We start from the raw sequence: 21,617 nt of genomic DNA, 5'->3' as shown, positions 1-21,617 counted from the left end.
AGCAGAAGCACAACCTTCTCTCTGGACTTAAATCATCTGAACAGCCCCAGTATTAAACGAGAAACTGCAAACACTGATGAGTCAGTCATCTGTCCAGCTGCCAAGTGTCGTGGCCGGGAGGATAGATCACCCCTCCCTTGGCGTGCTGATGTCTCCGATCAAGGGACAGGGGGATTGCGATGCCTGGAAGAGACCCAAGGTGATTGCTTGGACAGACAGGTACATGCAGCCTGCCCAGCCACACAGGAAAGAGGTGAAACTCAACCAGCTCTAAACTACTGTTTCAGAGTGTTAAGAGCTTGTCTTTGGTCTCCTTTTTCAAACATTCACCAACCAGAACATGGGTACAACACTGCTCCCCACGTCAGCTAGAGCTACTAATTATAACAGATCAGGGTTAAGCTGAAACCTCCTTTCACAAGGCAACAAAGTCATTCCATGCTGTAAAGCCAGTGTACAGACACACAGCAAGCTCACAAGTCCTGATCGTTTGGGTTCTGGCTTCATCAGTGAAAGCTATCAGTGCCATGACAGGAACTCTGATTTCATAAACCCTTTGTGGAAAGTGGGAAGGAGAGGGAGAGCTTGGAAGAGGAGATGTGGTGCCTCTGCAGTGAGCTGATGCATTGTCCCTCACATGTAACTTTGGAGTGTGAAGCAGGCAAATCGCTGAAAGGCTTCAACTCCTGTCAGATGTACTTCCAAGGGTCTCACCCAAAGCCTCTCCAACCCACTCCTACCGCCTTCCCACAGCTTTGCCACCAGTACATGCTGCATAAGCTATATACAGGCAAAAGAGCTCCAGATTAATACTAAACTGGCAATAAGGAGCTTTTTTATTTGTATTTTTTAAATGTAGGGGCTTTGCTGCTGGCTGAAGAGATGTGATCTGAGGCTCCTCAGACTGTCTTCTACTTTTAACAACTCAAACCCCTGTAAATAAGTTCCCAGCTGACCAGGTTCCAAAGTCCTTATCAGCCATTGTTTCCGAGTTTCTGGAAGAGCAACCAGCATGCAAAATTTCTGCTGAACACAGCCCCAGAAGGCAACGCAGCTCACTGTCAGCGCTTCAGGTGATTTTCACTGATGATTTTTGCCACTGAATTCTCTACCCCCAGAGCTTTTCAATTCCTTTTAGCTGCCATATGCATACAGCAGCCAAGGCTCTGCACTGAGTAACGCATCTGTGCAGGGCCTTGGGCATCAGGGAGGTTATTCTGTGATATACATTGATCCAAAACATGGTCTTTAAGAGAAATCAAGCCAAACTCCTGTCAACTCAAGGACTCCTGCTGGATTGACTGATACAAACAGAATCTAGCTGACCATCTCTAGCTCCCATTGCAAAGGAGGACCTAACATTAACCTAATCACAAAAAACCCCACAGTTAAGTCTTTCCTCTTAGACCTCAACTATGATAAATCACACCAAAAGCACCGTTTCTCCAGGCCACTCCCAGCAAAGTTCCAGCCCAGTTGTGATTTCTTAATGCTGTGGGGCCAGGACAGCAACTGGACTTTCAGAGATAGAAAATACAAATTCTTAAAAATCATCCACTTTCTTATTAAACAGCATACTTTAAAGCAGGGAGCCAGGTGCCTAACTCCAAACGTGGGTGATTATAATCGCATTTGAAGGAGACTGTAACACACAGCCATCTCCATTGATCATTAAATGCCTGTTTGAAGGAGCATGTTGTTTCCTTTCCCAGGGGAAAGGCCAAGTGCTACAGCTGCACGGCCACAGCCACACCGACTGCCATATGGAAAGGGCATCTTTACACAGAGCTGCCAGCCTGTCTTGCACTCCACACAGCTCCCACTGCCTGAGGGCCAGGCAGGCAGGCAGGTCCACTGTTATCCTGCACCCACTGAAAGCTAAGAATGCTCAGAGCTATACACAACCATCCTCTTCAAATGTCAAACACTTGTCCTTGGGTTTTTTTAAACTCCACATGATTCTTTTCAAACCCAATTAGTCCATCTCTTTCGGCCCCAGCTTGTGGGTCAGATTAACGAAACAATGCAAATATTTACCACTGTCCTTCATTAGCGTTAAGAAATTATAGTAAAATCCAATTGTATCAGTACCTCTGGAAACACAGTTTCTGCTATGTATTTGCATCTGAGTTTTTTCTCCCATCTGCAGTAGCAGCTACATTTTGAACATACTCTTTTTTTATTCTCGCATATGAAATCATTCAGAATTTTAAAAATTTGGCACATTTGTTTATTCTGGATGAAAGTTCAGTAACACAAATATTGCATGCACCTATCTGATAAAGATGTCTATCAATTACACAGTGACTTTAAGATCTGTTGCACATCACTGTCTTAGAAAAAAGTGCTCCTGCACACACTGCACAGAGATCTCCTGACATTGGCACAGAACTTGCAACCCTCCTCTCTGCCCAAACATAGGGATTCTGAGCTATAGAAATGCCACAGCAACCCGGCTACTTCTTCAAAGCAATAGTGGCATAAAATAAAAAATGCATGAACAAGCTTGTTTATTGCATAGTCTTCAAATACTACTGGGGGAAAAAAAAAATCCCGAAGTGGTTTATAGCTAAATACAGGACTGCAGCTTTATTTTTATCATCCCTTTCCTTCCTTCCTCCAGAACCATGTACCACTAAAAATGCACTCTGTAATCAGCATATGGAAACCTCAACACTATTCCACTTTCTCGCTACGACACTGTCTCTCCCCCAGCTTGGCCAGCTCCCCGGCAGCGATCGGCACGCCGGGAGGGGGACACCCTACTGCTCAGCCTCTTGGGAACACGGGAACAGGGATCAAGCCGAATGTGATTCAAACCAGATCTCCCCGTTGATCTCTCCTACCATTAAACTGCAGCTAGACACAGTCACCATCCCAGCATTTAGCAAATACAACTGCCCCTTGGAGCATGCTCTAGCAGGAACCCTAGAGCTGCACCAACCTTGGGTTTCTTCAGCAAGCTTTCTCATGTGTGGGCTGGTCGCAATCACATTTTTCCCTTGCTGTATTTCCACCTGGAGCACACAGAAAAGCTGCACTGCTGCCAGCACCATCCTCCGAGACTGGGATTCCAGGCAGAAGACCAGTGACAGCCCACACATCTGCCTGTGTCAGCTGGGGCTGCGCCTGGCCGTGGGGGCTCTGCAATGTGCATGCCCTGTGGAGCTCACCAGAGGCTATCTGGGGTCCCAGTACCCAAGAGACAGCTTTGCTTCAGTTGGAACTCTATGGGCTTGCAGCTTGTTGCAATGTATTTTAGGGTTTTTGTTATTATTCTTGACTATATATGTCAAAGAAGAGGAAGGACGCAACCCAAGTTCCTCTTCTGCTTCCTTGCATGCTACACACCACAGAAACCACAGAGCATCCTCCTGCTTCCCACCACAAACCAACCCCAAGCCACTCAGGGTCATCAACAGATCCCAGAATCCTACGTTCTGGTACCTGCATGACACAAGTGCCCCAACCTGCCAGGCACCATCAGGAGCTCCAAAGCTCTCAGTGACACCCCCTTACTGAAAGCCTCCCCCGAGTGCCTTTCCCTTCCTCCTAGGGGCTGGGGTGTGCAAACAGCAGAAACAGCTGAACCTCCACTTGGGGCAAATTTTTGCATAGTCTACAGTCTAAATCCCTCCTCTCCCACTACTCCACGCTGTAAAAGGAGCCAGAGGTGTGAGGTCCTGCTGGCAGCTGTCTCTGCCAACTCCATCCTGTCTCCAGCAGGATCCCCAGGGAGTCTGGATGTGTAGCCAGGAGAGCAGGTACCTTGTGACCAAGCTCAACATCCCCAGGCAAAGCCACTTTTCCTCAAGATTTGGTACCCAGCACATACTGCAACTGCAGCCAGCTGCTGCTATGCCTCCTGTCACCTCTAACAGGACAGAAAGGACAACCCCTGGCTGACAGCAATGGTGGCACGAGAGTTAGACGCCGGGTCTGACCTTTCTCTTGCTGTCTGAAAAGGCATAGGGCTGTGGTACAACTTCTTAGAGGCAAAGCCAGCCTGGCCATCACCATGGCGAGGCTAAATCCAGCTTTTTGGGCAGCAGACAGGCACTGGTGGGGCAGGAGCCCCCAGCTGCTCTTTGCTGGCCCAGATCCACCATAGGGCAGCAGCGTCTAGATTGTACTCAAGGGATGGGATACTTCTTACAAGGGCTTGCAGAGGCAGCCTGCCCCAGGGCAGCAAGGACCCTGCTATGTCTTCTCCTTGCCACAGCGTTTCACCAGCTGTGGCTGCAGAATCTGGCCCTGCATCCTTGGTCCACCAGTGAAGGTGAGCTCAGCTGCCGCCAGGCTCTCAGAGCCTCTCTGGTGAACAAAGCCACACAGGAAATTCTGCTCTTTCTTTTTCTGTATTTATTAAAACACACACAATCATCTTCTATTTGTTTCTCCTCCCACAGCTCTTATGGTTACCGGGTTACAGTTGTTCCCCTCCTCTCTTTTTGGTTTTTGTTTTTTTCTTCTGAGTGACTTCCCTGTGGGGTCTCCTAATGGCCCAAGTACGTGGGGAGATGCATGCTTGGTCTGCAGAGCTGGGCTGGAAGGCAGCCCCCTGCTCTGCACCAGTGACACACAACTGCTGCAGGCGTTGGCACTGCTGCCCAGATGGAGGAGAGGGCAAAGACCACGCAGGGAAGGAAAACAACAGATCTGCACACACGTGGGCAAACACATGTGCAGGCTCGGTCCCCTGACAGGCATGTCTCGCGCACCATCACCCTTCCCCAGACAGCTCAGCAGCTTTCAGGGCAGGGTTTCCCTGCAGGGGTGTCCCTGTGGAAGAGTTGGGGTGCTCGTTCCAGGCACAGAGCTCTTCCTCTGCTACCCCCTCAGCAGCACACATTCTCTGTCCCTGTGAGCACCAGCTAACATCACTGTCAGTTATGTCTCAGCTTGTCAGATGAAGAGCCCCAGATTCTTATCCCACCATACCCTCTCTCTCCCCCAGAGGTCACACAGTGACCCAGTAATGCCGTTCATAGAGATCAGTAGTTCTGGAATGCAGATGATGTGTCCAGAGCCACGGGAGGGTCCTGTACCCTCCAGGTACCCCAATGACCTTCTGAGAGGAGCCGTGCTGGGGAGGAGCACCCACGCAGGCAGGGTGATAGGGTATTTCCCCCTCCTGAATATAGCATTAAAAACATCTATTCCATTTTCAAAGCACAAATCCCATAACCAAGTGATAAATCATTGCAAACAGAATTGACTGCCGACCTTAACAAGAAACACAAATGCTGCCGGCTGCACGGGCAGAGCCTGCCCCTGCCACGCCTACGTGGAACAACCACAGGAAAGGACCATTTATTGCAGGCAGCCCCACAGATGAAACCAGGGGGACAGGAATGATGAACTCATGAACTTGCAAAGTTACTCTCTGATAATGTACGGAAAAAAGCTAAAAAGATCAGCACTAAAGCCCCAGGCACTAACACCCTGAGCTTGGTATGGAAAAGGGGAATCAGGGAAAGATGGGGGGGGTGTCTATTTCTTTGAATAAGATCATTTTCTCTACTTCACAAACACTTCTGTGGCCACAAGCATCCACCTTCCATCTCACTTAGTTGTTTTGTCAGCTTCTTGTCACTTATATGATGGTCATGGATTTAATACTTTTTGATTTAAAGAGTTTAAAGTGCTCTGAGGGACATAAACAAGCCCATCATAACATCCAAGCCATCATTTCCAGATACTCTGAGCAGCTTTGGCCCAAATCATGTTTTGTGGGTACAACAGCTGCAGAACACACATACACACACAGATGTATACACACAATATATGAAGCACTCACTCTCCCAGATGAAACTCCTGCATCCAAATTTACATTTCCACAGACAGTCGGACTGCTCACATCAGGGGCTGCTGTTGGTCCAAACTTCTACAGAACTGCTGAGCCCCGTGACAAACCCATCCATCGTTTCACTTGCGACAAGCACAGGCAATTTAGCACCACAGGCCTCATGGAAAGATTAGCATTTTGTGTATTTCATGTTGAAAATTAACAGGAAGCATGAGTCAGTGCAAAGCTCCACAAGCCTTCCTCCCGCTGGCAATGCTATTTTCTAGAAGATATAAGTAGAAATTGTACCTTCCAGGTCCAGAGCCGTTTTTCTTATTAGACAACCCTGTATTAGCAATTCAGCCCCATGTCTCCCCATTCCCTTCTGGCCTGATGCACGTGTACGCCTTGTACAACAGGACAAAACTCAGGGAAGGCAAAGCCCCGCTGAGAAACCTTTTCACTCCTCTCTGATCCCAACAGCAGCACATCAAGCAGACGAGTGGCACAGGCAGGCTTAGCTCCTCCAGCTCTGACAGCTGGGAGGCCAGTGAAGCCATCCATTGGTGGCCCTGCCAAGGGCAAGGGAGCCAGGAGGAGCAAGCCACAGCCAGCCCCTTCCTCAAGAGCATCCTGCAAGGAGGGCCTGGGCAGTGCTGGGGTGCTTCCAAAGGTAAACCAGTCATGGTGATGTCCCTGGTGACTGCAAAGCCTCAGTGACACTGGGAGGAAGGAGGGAGGGGAAGAACATCCTACACAGCCTTGGCTCCTGGCAGCTGGGGGGACTTGGTTCCTCTCCTCAAGGCTGGGCTGGGGCTGCCACATAGCCAGGTTTCATCCCTTGACGTGCACCTCGTTCCGCAGCGCACTACCTTGATCCCAATGCCTTCCTGACACCCATCCCTGCGCTCCCGCTCCCTGTTCCTCTGCCAGAGGCACAGGTATGTGCCACGGTGGGAAGGGGACAGAGGGGACACCCGCAGCCCTGGGAGCCCTTTCTACCTGTGCACCAAGCCTCCAATTTCCCCCTCGCTATTTTACTTCTGGCATTGCATGTCCCATCCTTCCCTTTTGCAGAGGTTTGTGAGACAACTGCAACCGTGTGGGATGAAGAACAGGCTGAAGATGGCAGGGGAGGGCTGATGGGGAGGAGGATGAGAAGCACAGGAGAAGGCATGCACCATGGGCCACCCACAGCAAGCCCAAACTCCCATCCCTTAGCAAGAGTGCATTGCAGACATTGATGCAATTCAAAAAACACCCCCCAACTTCTGGCAGCAAACAGGCTTCAGCCCCTCTCAAAGAACCTCCTGGAAGGAAAAGGCACTTGTCTCCTCATCTTTGCTTGGCAACATTAAGTAGTACCAAAAGAAAAAGCTGAAGAAAATGCAGCGGCTAGTGGAGGGAACCAACCTGGGCTCCAGCTCCCAAGCCCACCAGCTTCCAGGCACCACTGAATTCTCAGGGGTTTTGATTTTGTGACCACTGTGTCTGTCACCCAGATGCCGGTGCCCAGGGCAGAGCAGGACACAGGACACTTGCAAATCGAGTGCAAGGCAGCTCGGATGATCACTTACAGCACAACAAGCCGACCCCTGCTTTCCTAAGGCCACAGCTCTGCCCCCACCCCAGTGTCCTTGGGCAAGGGTCCCCAGGGTCTCGCTCCTGCAGCCAGGAGGGCTCCTGCTGCAGGAGGACGGGCAGGACCTCCCTCACTTGCCTTCCTCCAGAGGTGAAGATTCCCCAGGGGAGGCAAACCACCGACACCAGGGATCTGCAGCCAAGGATAGGACGGGCACAACGCTCCAGCCAAGCTCTGCTTGCAGCCAGCCACCCAGCCCCACCCTTCCCTCCAGGGACAGGCTCAGGAGCACCCACAGCATCCTTCCCAGCATCTCGGCCATGCGCAGCCTCAGAAGGAGGGGAAAATCCAAAACACACTCAGCCTGCTGAGGCAAAGTCACTAACCCTGCTGGAAAACTCCTGACCCAGCAATCTTCAGGGCTATTTATGGATTAAAACATTAAAGTATATCTTCCTTGTAGGAGCTATATGCTGCGGAGCAAATTTCCCAGAGTACCCGGACCTTCCCCAGCAAAGGACATGACCCTTTTTTTCCATCACGGTGCTGGGTTTGCAAGGCAGCCTGGGAGCACGTGCAAGTTCATTTAAAAGCAGAATCATCCCCAATGCTCAGGAAATCAAGCAACCAGGACTCACGCTTGTGGAAGCAAGAAATGGTCCCTCACTGCGAGGCCCCATCAGTCTCACTGGGGACTTTGGAGGCTTGGCACACCAGATTCCCCTGGGAAACCACCCGGCCTTTAATGACAGGGTGCTGTTGCACACAGGGATAACACCAGGCTCATGATTCATGCCAACCAACTGTGAAAAATCTTAAACCTAAACAGATTATTAAGCTAAAAAGAGAGCAATTCACTTGTCACAGCCTCCAGCTCTGCTCCTGGAGCCAATAGCCAACCCTCTACTATTACCTGCTAAAGAAGGGGAATATAACTCCTACCAACACTACAGCAAGTCTCCACACCTCAGCCACTCCTCTATTCACGGCCGTTTGGCATCGCCTCTCCCCATGCAGCTACACTCACTGCCCAGACTTACCCCTCGGCTGTCCCACGGGTCCCTGCTCCAGCAGCTGGCACCATGAGGAGGGTCAGAAAGCCAATTGGGTCTCATCCAGTTATAATTCTCCCCCAAGGACTCTTCTTAGTCCCCACAAATCCTAATGCTCCATCACAGCCTGGCTCCTGCTAGTGCACCCTTCTGCAGGCAATGGCAGCTTCTCCAGCCCAGGGGACAAGCTCACTTCTAGCAAAAGCAAGGTTTAAAAGTCCTTTGCCCTCCTGCTGTTGCCCAATCCGTTTTTTCCTGGGGCTTCCCCTCCCACATGGAGCTTACCTGGGACCAATGTCACCCTCTCCACCTTGGGAACCAGCCAAAATCCTCATCGTGGTAGATGGCTGGTTACAAGCAGGACAATGCTATTTGTTCCCAGCTCTCATCAGGATGAGCAAGGAGACGCTGTCAAGGCAGAGCTCATTACTCTCGAAAATCACTATTCACAGGAGCGGATCTGGTATCCCACCGCACACGATCCTGGCGGCGTCTCACTCCCCCTCACCCCAAGCTGTTATACCCTCTACCAAATTTGCCAGTGCCCAGTATTTTTCAGGCTCACGTCAAAAAAAGAAAAAGGCTGCGAGATCAGGAAGGTGCTAATTCTTGCTAATGATCTGCTGGGAAAATTCTCCTGCTATAAGCAGCTAGGGATGAAGCATAGAGAAGAAACTTCTCTGCGCTCCAGACCCCTGCAGAACACTCCCTTCTATTGAAAGCAAAAAATAATAGAGAGACGTGGGAGGAGGAAGAGTCTTTTCACACTGTTCAAGGATACAAAGACTTACAGAAATAAACCCAGAGGGGCAGGCTTGTCAACCCACCCGCCAGACCAGGACGCAACAGGACGAAGAGGGGGATGTCTCCTGCATTAGAAGATAGGAGACAAACAGGAGAACACTGAAACAAACATCTTCTGTGTGGTCCCACGAGGCTCTCTGTTATTCCAGGGATACAGAAGTGATGGCGATGACTGCAAATCACCCAGCACGCTCAAATATAAACCTGACTGTAAACAGTTGCGGGAGGATCTTGGAGCACTGACTGACCCAATGATAAAATGTCAGATGAAAATTAGCATCAATAAATTATCAAAAAAATCAATAAAAAATTAGATCAGAGAAAAAAAAAAACCAAACAAACAAACAACAAAAAACCTAACCCAAAAGGGGGCCAGAGAGGGGCAGGGAATCACCTTCCTGCACAAGCACTAGAAGTTCTGCAAATTAGCACTTAGAAAAGAGCCAAAGTCACACTAGACAACACCACAAAGCCAACAGCTGCCTGTCTGGGGTGGCCAAAACCCAAAACATCAGCCGAGGCTGTTACACTACAGATACACCTACCACAGAGCCACACACACTTGTGGTTCCCCCTTCAGAGATGATATACATCAGATGCACAGAGAAGGGCAGAGATAACTATAGGGTTTAAAAGCGTTTTGTACAAGGAGAGACTCAATAGACCAGGAGGAGTCTTTAGCCTGGAAAGAGCTGTGATGAAAGGCAGGTGAAGTCAGAGTGGAGTACCAGGGAGCAAGCACATCACAAGAGCTGTAGGAACCCAGGGAAATCACAGGGCAGCAGGCTCAAAGGAAAAGCAGCATGTTTTCCCACAGAGCAGCTGCAGCAGAGAATTCATACCCTTTTGCAGAGGCAGAAAGTATTGATGGGTTCAAGAGGGACCAGGTAAATGCCAGGGGAGGCATCCATCCATGCCTTCGAAGCACAACCTCCAGCTCAGGATCCCAGTCTGAGAGGCTGCAGCAGTACAGCTCCGGGAAGGGTTGCTCTGTCCCTGCCCTCTGTCCCTGTCACCGGCCACTGTCAAAGGACACCAGGCCAGAGGCACCTGTGCTCAGACCTAGCATGGCTCTTCGCCTTTTTTTATTCATAAGAAGGATGAATGAGATGTTCCACACTCCAGCACAGTTTGGCATGGATGCAAAAGAAACACTAACAGGCTCCAAAACAAATAGAGTTCAGCACTTGGGAACCAGGCGTGGAGGTCAGGGAGAGGTCGCTGATGGAGAATTGGGAGGATTCAAATAGATGCCGTAAATATTTTTGCAGAGCAGATAGAGCCCTGAGCGCAAGCAATGACCTACTTTGCTGTTCTCCAGCAAAGGGTGACACAGCCATGCCAGAACCCAACGGTATTTTCTAAGGAGGACATTCAGCATGTTGGGTCCTTTGTTAAATGGGATAGCTGGGGGGTCACAAAACCTCTTCCCACTGACCCAGGTGTGCTGGCAGGCACTCCCCTGTGGCGGTTTTTGCAGCACGACCTGCTGACAGCCCTGTTGAGCTCCCAATTGCAGCCTCCTACCAGAGCCACATGCGTCCCTTTACTCATCAGCTGAGGAAAACAAGAGCAGAATTCCTTCTTATCTCTGCTCCATAAACACTCTGAAAACACAGGGTGTTTGGATCTGCAGTGTTAGGGTTCCTTGTTGAGGTTTCTCCTGGAACAGTGAGGCCAGGATCCCCACGGGCAGCCAGAGCAACAGTTGTTGCAATCCACAAGGCTGACTTTTTGGAAGCTGATAAATGTCTAAGCTAGTAATCTTGCCTGGAGGAACTGGTTATTAATTAGCTACAGAGTCTGGTTCAGCGTGAGCTCTGCCAAAGAAGCATCTTCCCATTCATCTCCGGAAAATGGAAAACATAGGAGCGAACAACAGGCTCTCAGCTGCAGGGACCATCCCTGTGCTCAACTGAGACATCCCATTTGATACATCTCCAGCAGGAGAAGCCATCCTGGGTCTGGATGAGTGTTCACACTGAGCAAGAATCCAGTTTCACCAAAGCTTTTTTCTTCTGTGTTTTGTTTTGGTTTGGGGTTGTTGGGTTTTTTTTTCATTCATATCCCTCACGGATTCAGAACAACTTTCCCAAGTTCTCTCATACAGACACAGCCCTGGGAAACCACTGACCACCTCGGGTTCAGCGAGGTCAGCAGGCAAACACCTGCCCTTGGACCCAGAGGCTTTGACCAGAAGGTGCCTATAGGCATTTTTAACCTTGCTGTGATTTCTAGGGTCTGAAAGTACCATCTGTCCTGGCTGCCCCATCAGGTGGGACTGAGGACAGACCCCACCACAGCACAGCCCCTACCAAACCAAGCCCCCTCTATCTGGGGCTCCATAAGCACGCCCAGAGCTGCCATGCCAGCAGTGCTCACAGGTCTCTCTGGCTGCTGCTCTCCAGTCCCCAACCTCGGCTTTTCAAGCACTTGCACCAGAGCAGCTGCTTCAGCTGGGACCCACCTTCCCTCCATGTCCCACTCCCAAATCCATGCCAAGGTACCCAGATCTGCCTCGCTTGGCACAGGACATCTACCGTTTACTGCAAGTATAAACAGCAGCGCTGAACCAAAGCAGAGTGGCGTCATCCAGCAGACAGCCAGACCTCCCCTAAGAGACACTAAAACCAGACACGAGAAAAGCAACATACGTCTAACGCAAAGATGTGATCTTCCTAAGCAGCTTCTCCAGGTATCATCGTGCATGCCTCCTCCTTCCATCTTTTTCTTCTTAAATAAGCCATAGTAGCTGGAGGTAGCGGATGGGAAAACCAAGTTTCTTCTCGCACGTCCCTGCTTCTCCTGCAGGCACCCGTACTTGTGCAGGATATTTTTGCATGAGTTCTTCCATATGGCTGCTCATCCATCACTGCTTCTTCCCAGAGTGCCCTTACATGGCCAAGGCAGAGGAAGCAGAGCTGCTGGCCGGAGGAAATCCTCTGTTCCCCTAAATGACCGACTTGCTCCTTGTACAAACATTTACTCAGATTTCCCACGAGGCAGGAAAGTAAAATTTAGGCTGTTTGTACCCTCTGGGTGCCAGAAATGTGTATTTGCTCTACAAACATACTTTCAAGTGCTTTTACGGTTAACCCCTTGCTTTCCAACTGGAAGGGACTTACAGGACCATTGTCCCCTTGTAAAGAGGGCTAGGAGAAAGCACACAGACATTCACACACATGCCTCCACACTCAGGCAGCTGAGAAGATGGAATATCTCTTTAACAGCTTTTAAGCCATCTCTAGATTTGCTAAGCAAGGGGATAATAGAGGCCTCCATTTATTTTAACCGAGCCAGCTCAGCTGAGGTCCCCTTGAACATTTAACAGAAGGTACACTGAACGTGTTACACATCTTCCCTGCTCAGATGGATTCTGGTTCTCACATCCTTTGCACACACCTCTGGTTGCTGGTCTGGCATCGCACCTACAGCTATGAATGTATGCCTGCAAGAGCGGAGTGCAGGCAAGCTGAGGAGCCCACGGAGGACTCCTGAGCCCTTACCTCCCCGCAGAATCGTGCACCCATTAGACACAAACCCCACATCAGACACAGGCAGGGTGCTGCCTCCACAGCTCTTTCAACTGAACAGAGGTAAAACCCACGGGAGGTGAGGAGGAAACTCGTACCAGGCAGAGGCTGAGCGATAGCAGGATGTTAAATGTGGATGATCACCCACTAAAAGGGGATGCGCACCTCCTAGTCCAAGAAGAGGAAACCAAACAGCAGATTAGCCAGTAAACCCCCTGGGATCATCTAATGGGGGAGACCGGTGCTTATTGCTCCCTGCTCCCACACATTTCTCTTTAGCCTGTTTACAGCAGTCATTTTCTGCTGCTTCAGCTGAACACACTGAAAAAGTACATTAGAGACCCAGGCTGCTCCGAGCTGGGGCTGGGGGAAACGGGCAGCTGCAGGCAGAGCTGCCGAGTCCTGAGGGCTCCAGCCAGCTCGTTCAACATTTCTGGAAGGGCAGCAAATGCAGAGGCAGCAAGACAAGCCACGGAAAGCAATGGCATTTCAACCTCTCTGGAGCCAGAGGGGGTTAGAAACACATTGCGCTGTATCATAATAATTAGAAAGCAAAGCTCTTCTATTCAGATTGAAAGAGACAGACGAGAAAGACCTTTGGACAAAGATTTTGTTGTTGTGCATTAGATGAGGATAAATGACCCCGAGCAGTACTGCAGTGTAAGTAATAAGGAGCAATAATTGCTGTCTGAGCTGAGTAACTCATCATTTTCCCGTAAAGTTGGAGTCTAAACCCTCAGCAAGCTGCTGCCTCTAGCCTGACCCTCATCCCCCCACATGCACAGACACGCGCGATAACCTCCTCAAGGGTATCACTTCTGCAAACACACCAAATACAGCTGCAAAACGAGGAAATGGGGTTTGGTGAAGGCACTACGGCTCCACAGGCACCCTGGCACGCCCAAGACAACCAAAGGGTGCCCTCAGGAGTTGGGCAGTCCCGGTTCCTGAGGCACTGCGGTGCCTTGGATGTGCTGGACACTGCACCTCTGACAGAGAGGACAGTGGGGGAAATGACGAGGGACTTAATCCCAAGAAGAAATATTCAAGGATTTTACCAGTTGTCCAGTCAGGGATTGTGTACAGAAAGTTAAAGAGTTCACCAAATAGACTCCTCCTTCTTTTTCCATCTAGGCTTTTAGGAGTAAAAGATGGTCTCCCTAAATCCTAATCAGCAGATGTCAACATAGAAAACCCCAGCAGCCCGGCCCAGGGCACAAACCCAGCCAAGGTCCCTCACCTGCCAAGAATTAATGGATACACACACTTCATTTGCTCATTTAAGGTGACATTTGATGGGTGTGACAGTCAGAAGAGCCACGCTGGTAAAAACAATGATATATATTATCAGGAATTATCAGGAAAAGCTGGGATACTTCAGCAATAAGCACTCGTCCCCATGTAGGCCACGTCTGCTGCTGCCTGGGCACAAGAGGACAGTGGCACCGGGTCCCTGTGATCCCCTTGGAGCAGCTCTTGACTTCCACAGCCCCTCCCTCGTACTGGACATTATGACTTTGGCATAAAACCAGCGCAGAGCTGGCGCACAGGCTGCGATGCGCCTAGGGAAACGCAGCCTTTTCGCCTGCATGCGTGCCAGTCCTCTGCCTTTGGGGTGGCTCAGCCAAACCAGCTCCTCCAAAACGCTGCCTGACCCACACCCCACAGAGCACAGCCTCGGTGGAGTGGCAGCATCGACCCTTTTCCATGAAGGATACAACTGGGAACAGCCTAGGGATCTCCGAGCATCCCTGTACCCAGGCAGCCTCCAACGACTCCACTCCCTCGGCGGTGTTGCCCAGAGGGGCGTTCGCAGGGGACCCCAGCCAGGCCTGGAAGTGTCACGCTAACTTTCTTCCAGGGGAAGAAAAGTGGGAATGCTGGTGGGGATGGGGGGGGGGGGGCGAGGGTCCTACCGGGCAGAGCCTGGCTCCCCCCGAAGGGTCCCGGTGGCTGCGCGGGGCTCTCCGGGAGGGGAGGGCAGGGGACCGGGGCGGGGGCAGGGGACCAGGGCAGAGGGACGGCGGCGGGGGACGAGGGCGGGGGGACCGGGGCGGGGGGGACGAGGGGAAAGGGACGGGGGACCGGGGCGGGGGAAGGGGGACCGGGGAAGGGGGACCAGGCTCCCCTCGGCTCCGCACGGGGCACCCTGCCGACCCCCCCAGCCCCCAGCTCCCCGCGACGGCGGCCCTGGCAGCCCCGGGGACATACCCCCGCCCCCCACGGCCCGACCCCCCCCAGCCGCGTCCCACCGCCGGGTACCTGTGGGCGCTGCCATCGTCGTCGAGGAAGGAGCGGTTGGTGTAGCCCCCGGCCCCGCCGGCCGCCCTGCCCTCCGCCGGCCCCGCCGGCTTGTAGACCCCCTGCAGGCTCCGCTCCTCGCCCGCGAGCGGCATCGCCGCGGCGGCGGGGGGGCGCGGGGCGGCGCGGCGGAGCGCAGCATGGGCGCCACGCGCTGCCGGGGGCGCCGGCCGGGGGCTGCCGGCCGCGGGCAGAGCCACCGCCACCGCCACGGCCACCGCCACGGCCACCGCCGCCGCCCATCACGGCAGCCCGCGGGCCGGCCGGGCGCTCCGCATGCCGCGGCCGAGGGGGGGTGGGCGGGGGGGGGAGGCTGGGGGCAGCAACAGGTGCCGCGGGTATGCGGGGCTGGGGGCGCCGCACCGGGCGGGGGCGGGGGGGTCCTGCCCTGGGCGCACCGGCGGAGCGGCGCCGCCCGCTCCCCCCCGCGACGCCACCTCGCTGCGCCCCCCCCCCCCACCGGCCGGGCCCCCCGCCCCGCCGCTGCCCCACGGCGCCCCCTGCCGGCCCGGCCGGGCCCTGCCCGCACCCTGCCCCGCGGGGCTCGGCCTGCCTGGGCTTTCCTTTTTAAAATTGTTTCTTTGTAAATTTTTTTCTTTTAATTTAATTTAATTTTATTCTATTCTATTCTGATTTATTCTATTCTATTCTGATTTATTCTATTCTGATTTATTCTATTCTATTCTGGTTTATTTCATTCTATTCTGCTTTATTTTATTTTATTCTACTTTATTCTATTTTAATTTAGTCTATTCTATTTTTTTGCTAGCTGGGTAAATATTTGTGTTGGGCGCTGTGCCCTGGGGCTGTGACCCAGCAAACAGGCCGGCCCAGCCCCCACCTGCTGGGCCACCCCAGTGCCGCGTTGATCTTTGGGGGTCTCCGCTGCAATAACACGGCCCCACTGCAGGAGCAGCCCCACCACAGGGACATCCTGGGAAGGAGCCAGCCACCTCCCCAAAGGGTTAACAGGAGGATGTCCAGGGGGCCCCCGGGTTCAGCCCCACGGTTGCCACCAGCCAGCAGCCAGGTCCGCCACCATGCAGCCCAAAGCACCCCACAGCTGCGACCCCCCTTGGGGGGCCAGATGTGAGCAGAGCACATTCCGCTTCTCTTTTTTTTTTTTTTATTTATTTCTCTTCCAAAGACCCCCCTGGGGCACAGGCACCGGGGGGTCACCTTGGGGCCGATCTGCAAGACCCCAGGGCTGCATGGATGAGCAGAGATGCCCAGCATCTCTGACATCGAGGACAGCTCAGCAAAAAGCCCCCTCCCACAACCAGCTCTCCCCCCGCAGACACCCAAAACACCAGATTCCCCTCCAGCCAGACCCCAGGGGAGGGTGACACCCCCCAGGCCAGGAGCCCGCTGCTCCCAGAGCCATGGTTTCTCCCCAACAGCTCCAGCCAGGCCCCCCCACTGCCCCTGGGCTGTCCCCCACCCTCATTCTCCCCAGCCACTGAGGGAAGTGCCCACTCAGATGTGCTGGGCTTTACGCTTCTCTCTAGGAGCCGAGACTTTGTTTCTCTTGCAGCATCCCTTCCTCCTCCTCTCTCTCCATATGGACTCTCCTACACGAGGAGTCATTTGAGAGAAAAGCAATTAATACTCCCCGTGCGATCCACCCGTGTGATGCTTCTAGCCCCATCATGCTTTTCAGCAGGAAAGTTATTCTTCATTCACTAATTGCCTCACATTATCGGGTGCAAAATGTCAATGTGCAGCTCTGCGAGGAGAGGGGTGGGTGGCACAGCAGCGTATTGACATGCTAGGTGATAACACAGGCGTGGAGGAGGAATTATTTAAAACAGTTACGGGGGGGTGGGGTGGGGACAGCGAGAAAAAAAGAAATTAAAAACAAAAGAGAAAGAGCCAGAAGGAGAGAGCATCCCAATCCAACCGCTGCATCCGAACGCCTGGTCCTGCCTGCCCTCCACCCCGGTGCGTTCACTGGGGTTGAGTGGCCGTGGAGCTGGAAGGGCACCTGGACCCCTCCGCCAGCTGCAGAGCGGGGGGGATGCCGAGGCAGAGGCCCCACCACCAGGCACAGGGACAACCAGTGGGATCCCACCCAGGAAAAGGGAGCCCTGGTCCTGGGGACTGTTCTCAGCCCCAGCACGGATCAGTTCCGTGGCTCTGCAGAACTTGCAGCCATCTCCCACCAAACGGCTACAAGACCGTCCTCCCGTAACAAACCACTTACAACCTGTAGTTAACAGAATAAAACCCAAAACACTCTCCTTCCTTCCCCATCGGTTATTTTTTTCTTGCCCTGCTATTCTTTAACTCCAGAAAGTATTTCAGGGCACAGTGTGTGTTGTAAAACAGAGAATGGGGGGGCAGGGGTTTATTTCTGCTGTGACACTGCTGGTGCTGGGAGCAGTGTCAGCCCCCCGGGGCTGAGCTTTCTTGCCCTCCGGCAGAGCACGGTCCAGATTTGTCCCCCCCGTATGGCAGGAGCCTGGCTGGTTGGATGTACCTGGGATGCTGGGAGCCGGCTGCCTTTGGGACAGGCGGACATCCAGGCCAGGGGCTGTGTTGGATCTCTGCTCCCACACCATACCAGACAAGACGGTTTCACACGCTCTCTGTCAGAGGACAACTATCTGTGCCAGAGCCCAGAGGGGCTGATCCAATCCTCCTGTCCCTTGCCTGGCACGTGCATACAGTGGCATCGTGTCCCTGGCCAGCCCCAGGACCACCCAGCTTCCAGGGACACATTTGGGATGCTGAGATCACCACACCTCCCTCCCTTAGTACTTCTTTCCCGTGGCTTCCACACACCCCACCTCACTCATTAGTCAGCCACATCCCCTCCTCCTAACGAGGATTCATCTGACTGCAGTTTCCAGCTGCGGCAAAGCCTGCCTCTTCCCACTAGATCAAGAGTCTGCTTTTATCCTGCATTTTCTCCCCATGAGAATACATCACAACACAATCCACCTCTTCCTTTTCTTCACAACAAGCTGAGTGTTCTCTCTCCTCCCCAAGGCATTTTCTTCAGCCTCTGTGTGATTTTGGGGCTCTCTTCCCACTCTCCCCTTTCCAGCCACTCACCTGAGCACCCACTGGGGATGCTGCCCTTCCCCTCTACTCTTCCAAGATAAAGAGCAGTCAAATTTGCTTCTCTTTGGAAACTCTTTTAGGTCTTATGGGTCACTGCCAGCACTACCTTGTGATAAAGATTTTTTTTCATCCCAGCTGCCATGATTTAACATCATCTTTCATCCCTGCAGGCGCTCGGGCAGGGGGCTGTGGGTACCTGTCCTGGGGCTGTCACACCTGCCCTGCACTCCCAAAGCCGAGGGGGGGCAGGTGGGGGGAGAGGGGGCAGGGTGGTGATTTCAGCAAAGGCACCCTTCTGCCTCTCGGGTGCATGGGTCTAGTTGAGCTGCTCCTCCCCACATTCAGCTGCAGTGGTCCCCAAAATGCCACCGATGCTACCAGTCCTCAGTTCCCAACAACTGTCTCCTTAACAAAAAATAAAATTAACCAGGATCTCACATACCTACTGTGACACCGTGCCTCTTCCTCTCGACCCCCTCAGCACCCGTGGCTCTGCTGGGAAGCCCCTCCAGCATCCCTCCCGGCCGCACCCTGGAGCAAGAGAGCACATGTCCCAAGGGATGTGTCCCCCCGGGGCAGGGAGCGTGCAGCACGCCAGGGAACGGGCACATCCAGGGATGCTGAGCACCATTTGCCTGGCCACGTGTGGTGTGTGCACCCACATGAGCTCTGCAGAGCGGAGCCAGCCTCGGGGAGCAGCACGGGGGGGGCTGGGGCGGGTCTCCTGGGAAAGGCAAACCCCCAATCCGTGACCCCCCGAGGGCTGAGCATGGGGGAGGCCGTACCCCCGGCAGGTCTTGGCCCTGGCTGCCCAAGGAAGGGCCCTGCACAGGGCGGCGGAGACCCAGCTCTGCTGGTTTAGTGTCTGGGAGAGCAATAAATAAATGTGTGGGAGGCAACAGTGGGATGAGTCAGAGGCAAGAGAGAGAGAAAGTCGTCTTCTGCGGAACGTGGTGCCCGAGTCCAGCGTGCCACAGTGCTCTGGAGCCAAGTGACGGTTCCCATCAGAGGGTGTCCTTGTCCTGCTCAAGCTCCCCGATAACCCCCTGACAGGAGGGCAACAGAGAACAGCCAAAGCAGGAGCCTTAGCCATGACTGGGGGGCTGCAGCCCCCTCCCCATCCCTGGGGCACCCCCAGGTCCATACAGCTGGAGCACGGCTGGGTCCATCCAGCACCACGGGAGGCAGAGAGGATGGGCTGGGGCATTGCGTGAGCCCCAGGACCTGCACTCAGCTCCTGTTCCCCTCCACAGCCTTGGGCAAGCTTTGCATTTTTGGGTACATCACACACAGGGGTACACCCCCAAAAAAAAACCCCAGCACAAGATGCTCCCCAGAAGCAATGCTCCAGCTTGCTGCTCAGCATCACTGCCACTACCGAGCAGCCATGAGGTCAGCTCCCAGCTGCAAATATTGTCAAAGCATGCACTGAATTTAATCAAAGCGCAGCTCGATTCAAGATTCCAACGCTTTGGATGTTGTGCATGTCAAATGAATTTCATGCAAAATGCAGATTTGCCAGGCATAAATACAGCCTGTGTCTAACTTCGGGGAATGAAAGGGCAAGGCAAAGAAACCTGCGCAGCACACTTTGAAAAATCATTAACAAGGGGGAAACTTCTGGTCCACTGCAAAATAGGCAACTTTTCTGTCAACTTGACATCTTGGCAGAGAGACACCTCTCAGGAACCAGCTCAGCCCAAGGGCTGGAGCCCCGTGGTCTCACAACCTGACATTTTTCACAAGCTCATGCTCTCTCCATTCAGCTTATATTTATCTCGGTGTTTCTGAGCCTGAATGCAGCACTTAGAGAACACACAGAGGCTTTAAGCTGTCTTTATCACGGAATATAGTGGTAGTTAGTTGTCAAAGCTGTCATTAAACTCAAGAAGTAATAATCAAACATACCCATACAAAAAGATAGAGCTCTGTAACTCTGAGAGTGATGTATGCAAAGAAAAAATGAATGCTAGGAACTTGGCTATAAAAATATGTTTTTAACCCAGTCAACTGAGCCATTAAATAGGAAGAAAAGACACCCTCGTTTGTGTACTGGGAGCGGCTAATCTGTCTGGTGTATCAGCGCTCTGGTTTGGCAGCTTGTTTTTAAGTTTTCTACTAATAAGACCCAAAAGGGATGTTACATATCAAAAACCAAATGGATGCACCCTGTGTAACTCTTACAAACCCTTCTCTTCCGTCATCTCCCAAGCTTCACAGAGAACTTAAGGTGAAGAATTGCCTGCAAGAGCTGAATCATAGCTTCACGTCAAAACATTGCTATTAGGTGACTAAGGCCAAAACAATTGTCTCCTTTTATTTATTGCAACTGATGCTGTTACTAAAAACCAGGCAGGTCCCTTGGCAGCCCCTTGCACTATCTGGTCCGTGTACACCGGTAAACCACTGTGAAATGCTGGTTGTAAATAGAGGGGACCCTCTGGTCAGGGTCCGAAACACCTGGGAGTGCTTTGTCCTCCCACAAGCATCCCAGCTGGGGGCCACAGAGGGTGCTCTGTGACAGGGGACATCGCTGACCCTTAAAAGAAGCAGCTAGGCAAGGACACGGGGAGTGCCTCACGGAAAAAGGCTGTTGTGCAAGGAAAACCCACCTTCTCACAGATGGGCTACGCAGGCAGGATCTGGCACATCTCTGGAGCAGGAGTCGTCGAGCAAAGATTTGAAAGCCTGCCTGGGATGGACCCAGGTTTTGGGAAGATACTGGGAGCAAGGGGACCGTGGTGGGGGTGGAGAGGGTTATCCACCCTGCAGGGAAGGACAGCGCGCAGCACGGAGTGACCGCACGGCCACCTGGGGCAGGCAGAGTTCAAGGGTTTTTTTATATTGGAGCAAATTTATATTGGAAAAACCAATTTTCACTGGTTTTCCCCAATCCACCCGCCCTCGCCTGCACCAGTGCCTGGAGAACGGTGCGTCATCCAAAGCCTTCGCATTTTCATGAAGTGGAGTCGAGCAGAACTGAAACAAGCCAGGCTCTGCTCCCCCCTTCCAAATGTTCATAGCGTTGCGAGGGAAACCGGGAGACTTTAAGAGACATTTTAAGAAGCTGTGGGTACTTCTGCTCCCCTGCAGCACGTTGCACCACAGCTGCCCGCCCCACAGCTCCAGTCCTAGGCTCATCCTGCTCAACAGCATCTCCCACCGCCCTGTGGGCATCATTGCTTTTATCTTTGATTTTTTGGGGAGGACAGGGCCCTGAACTCCTGCGATATCCAATCTCAAACTCCAAACGTCCTTCAGTCTAAGTACTCACTGTTCATATGGCAGTCAGGTTGTCTACAGCGTTATCAGTACATCACCACTGCCGTAATGAGGTTTGCTCGGACGTACAATTTTAAGGAAAACATAAAGCAAATTTTAGCCCCATGGCTCAGAAAAACCTGTTTTCCTGGTTGTTTCCCTGATTTATAGCCACAGGATTTTTCAGGGCTTAAGTGGAGCTGTAGGAGCAGCACTGCTTTCCCCAGACT

At 52.6% G+C, this 21,617-nt stretch overlaps 1 protein-coding gene across 5 annotated transcripts in view; it reads right to left on the bottom strand.

Moving 5' to 3' along the window:
• Positions 1 to 15,213, bottom strand: part of KCNT1 (potassium sodium-activated channel subfamily T member 1) — a 92,730-nt gene extending 77,517 nt beyond the window's left edge. For 3 of the 5 annotated variants that reach the window (XM_040606112.1, XM_040606115.1, XM_040606113.1), the window contains exon 1: positions 15,022 to 15,212. In XM_040606112.1, coding sequence (XP_040462046.1) covers positions 15,022 to 15,155 — 134 coding nt within the window. In that variant the 5' untranslated portion in view covers positions 15,156 to 15,212. Of the gene's footprint in view, positions 1 to 11,880; positions 12,151 to 15,021 lie in introns of those variants that run through there. The other 2 variants (XM_040606114.1, XM_040606118.1) reach the window with 2 other exon arrangements.
• Between the last annotated feature and the right edge of the window lie 6,404 nt (positions 15,214 to 21,617).

Source organism: Falco naumanni, chromosome 9 (genome assembly GCF_017639655.2).
Source record: "Falco naumanni isolate bFalNau1 chromosome 9, bFalNau1.pat, whole genome shotgun sequence".
In the NCBI taxonomy this organism is placed as follows: domain Eukaryota; kingdom Metazoa; phylum Chordata; class Aves; order Falconiformes; family Falconidae; genus Falco; species Falco naumanni.
This window is presented reverse-complemented; position numbering and strand designations above follow the sequence as displayed.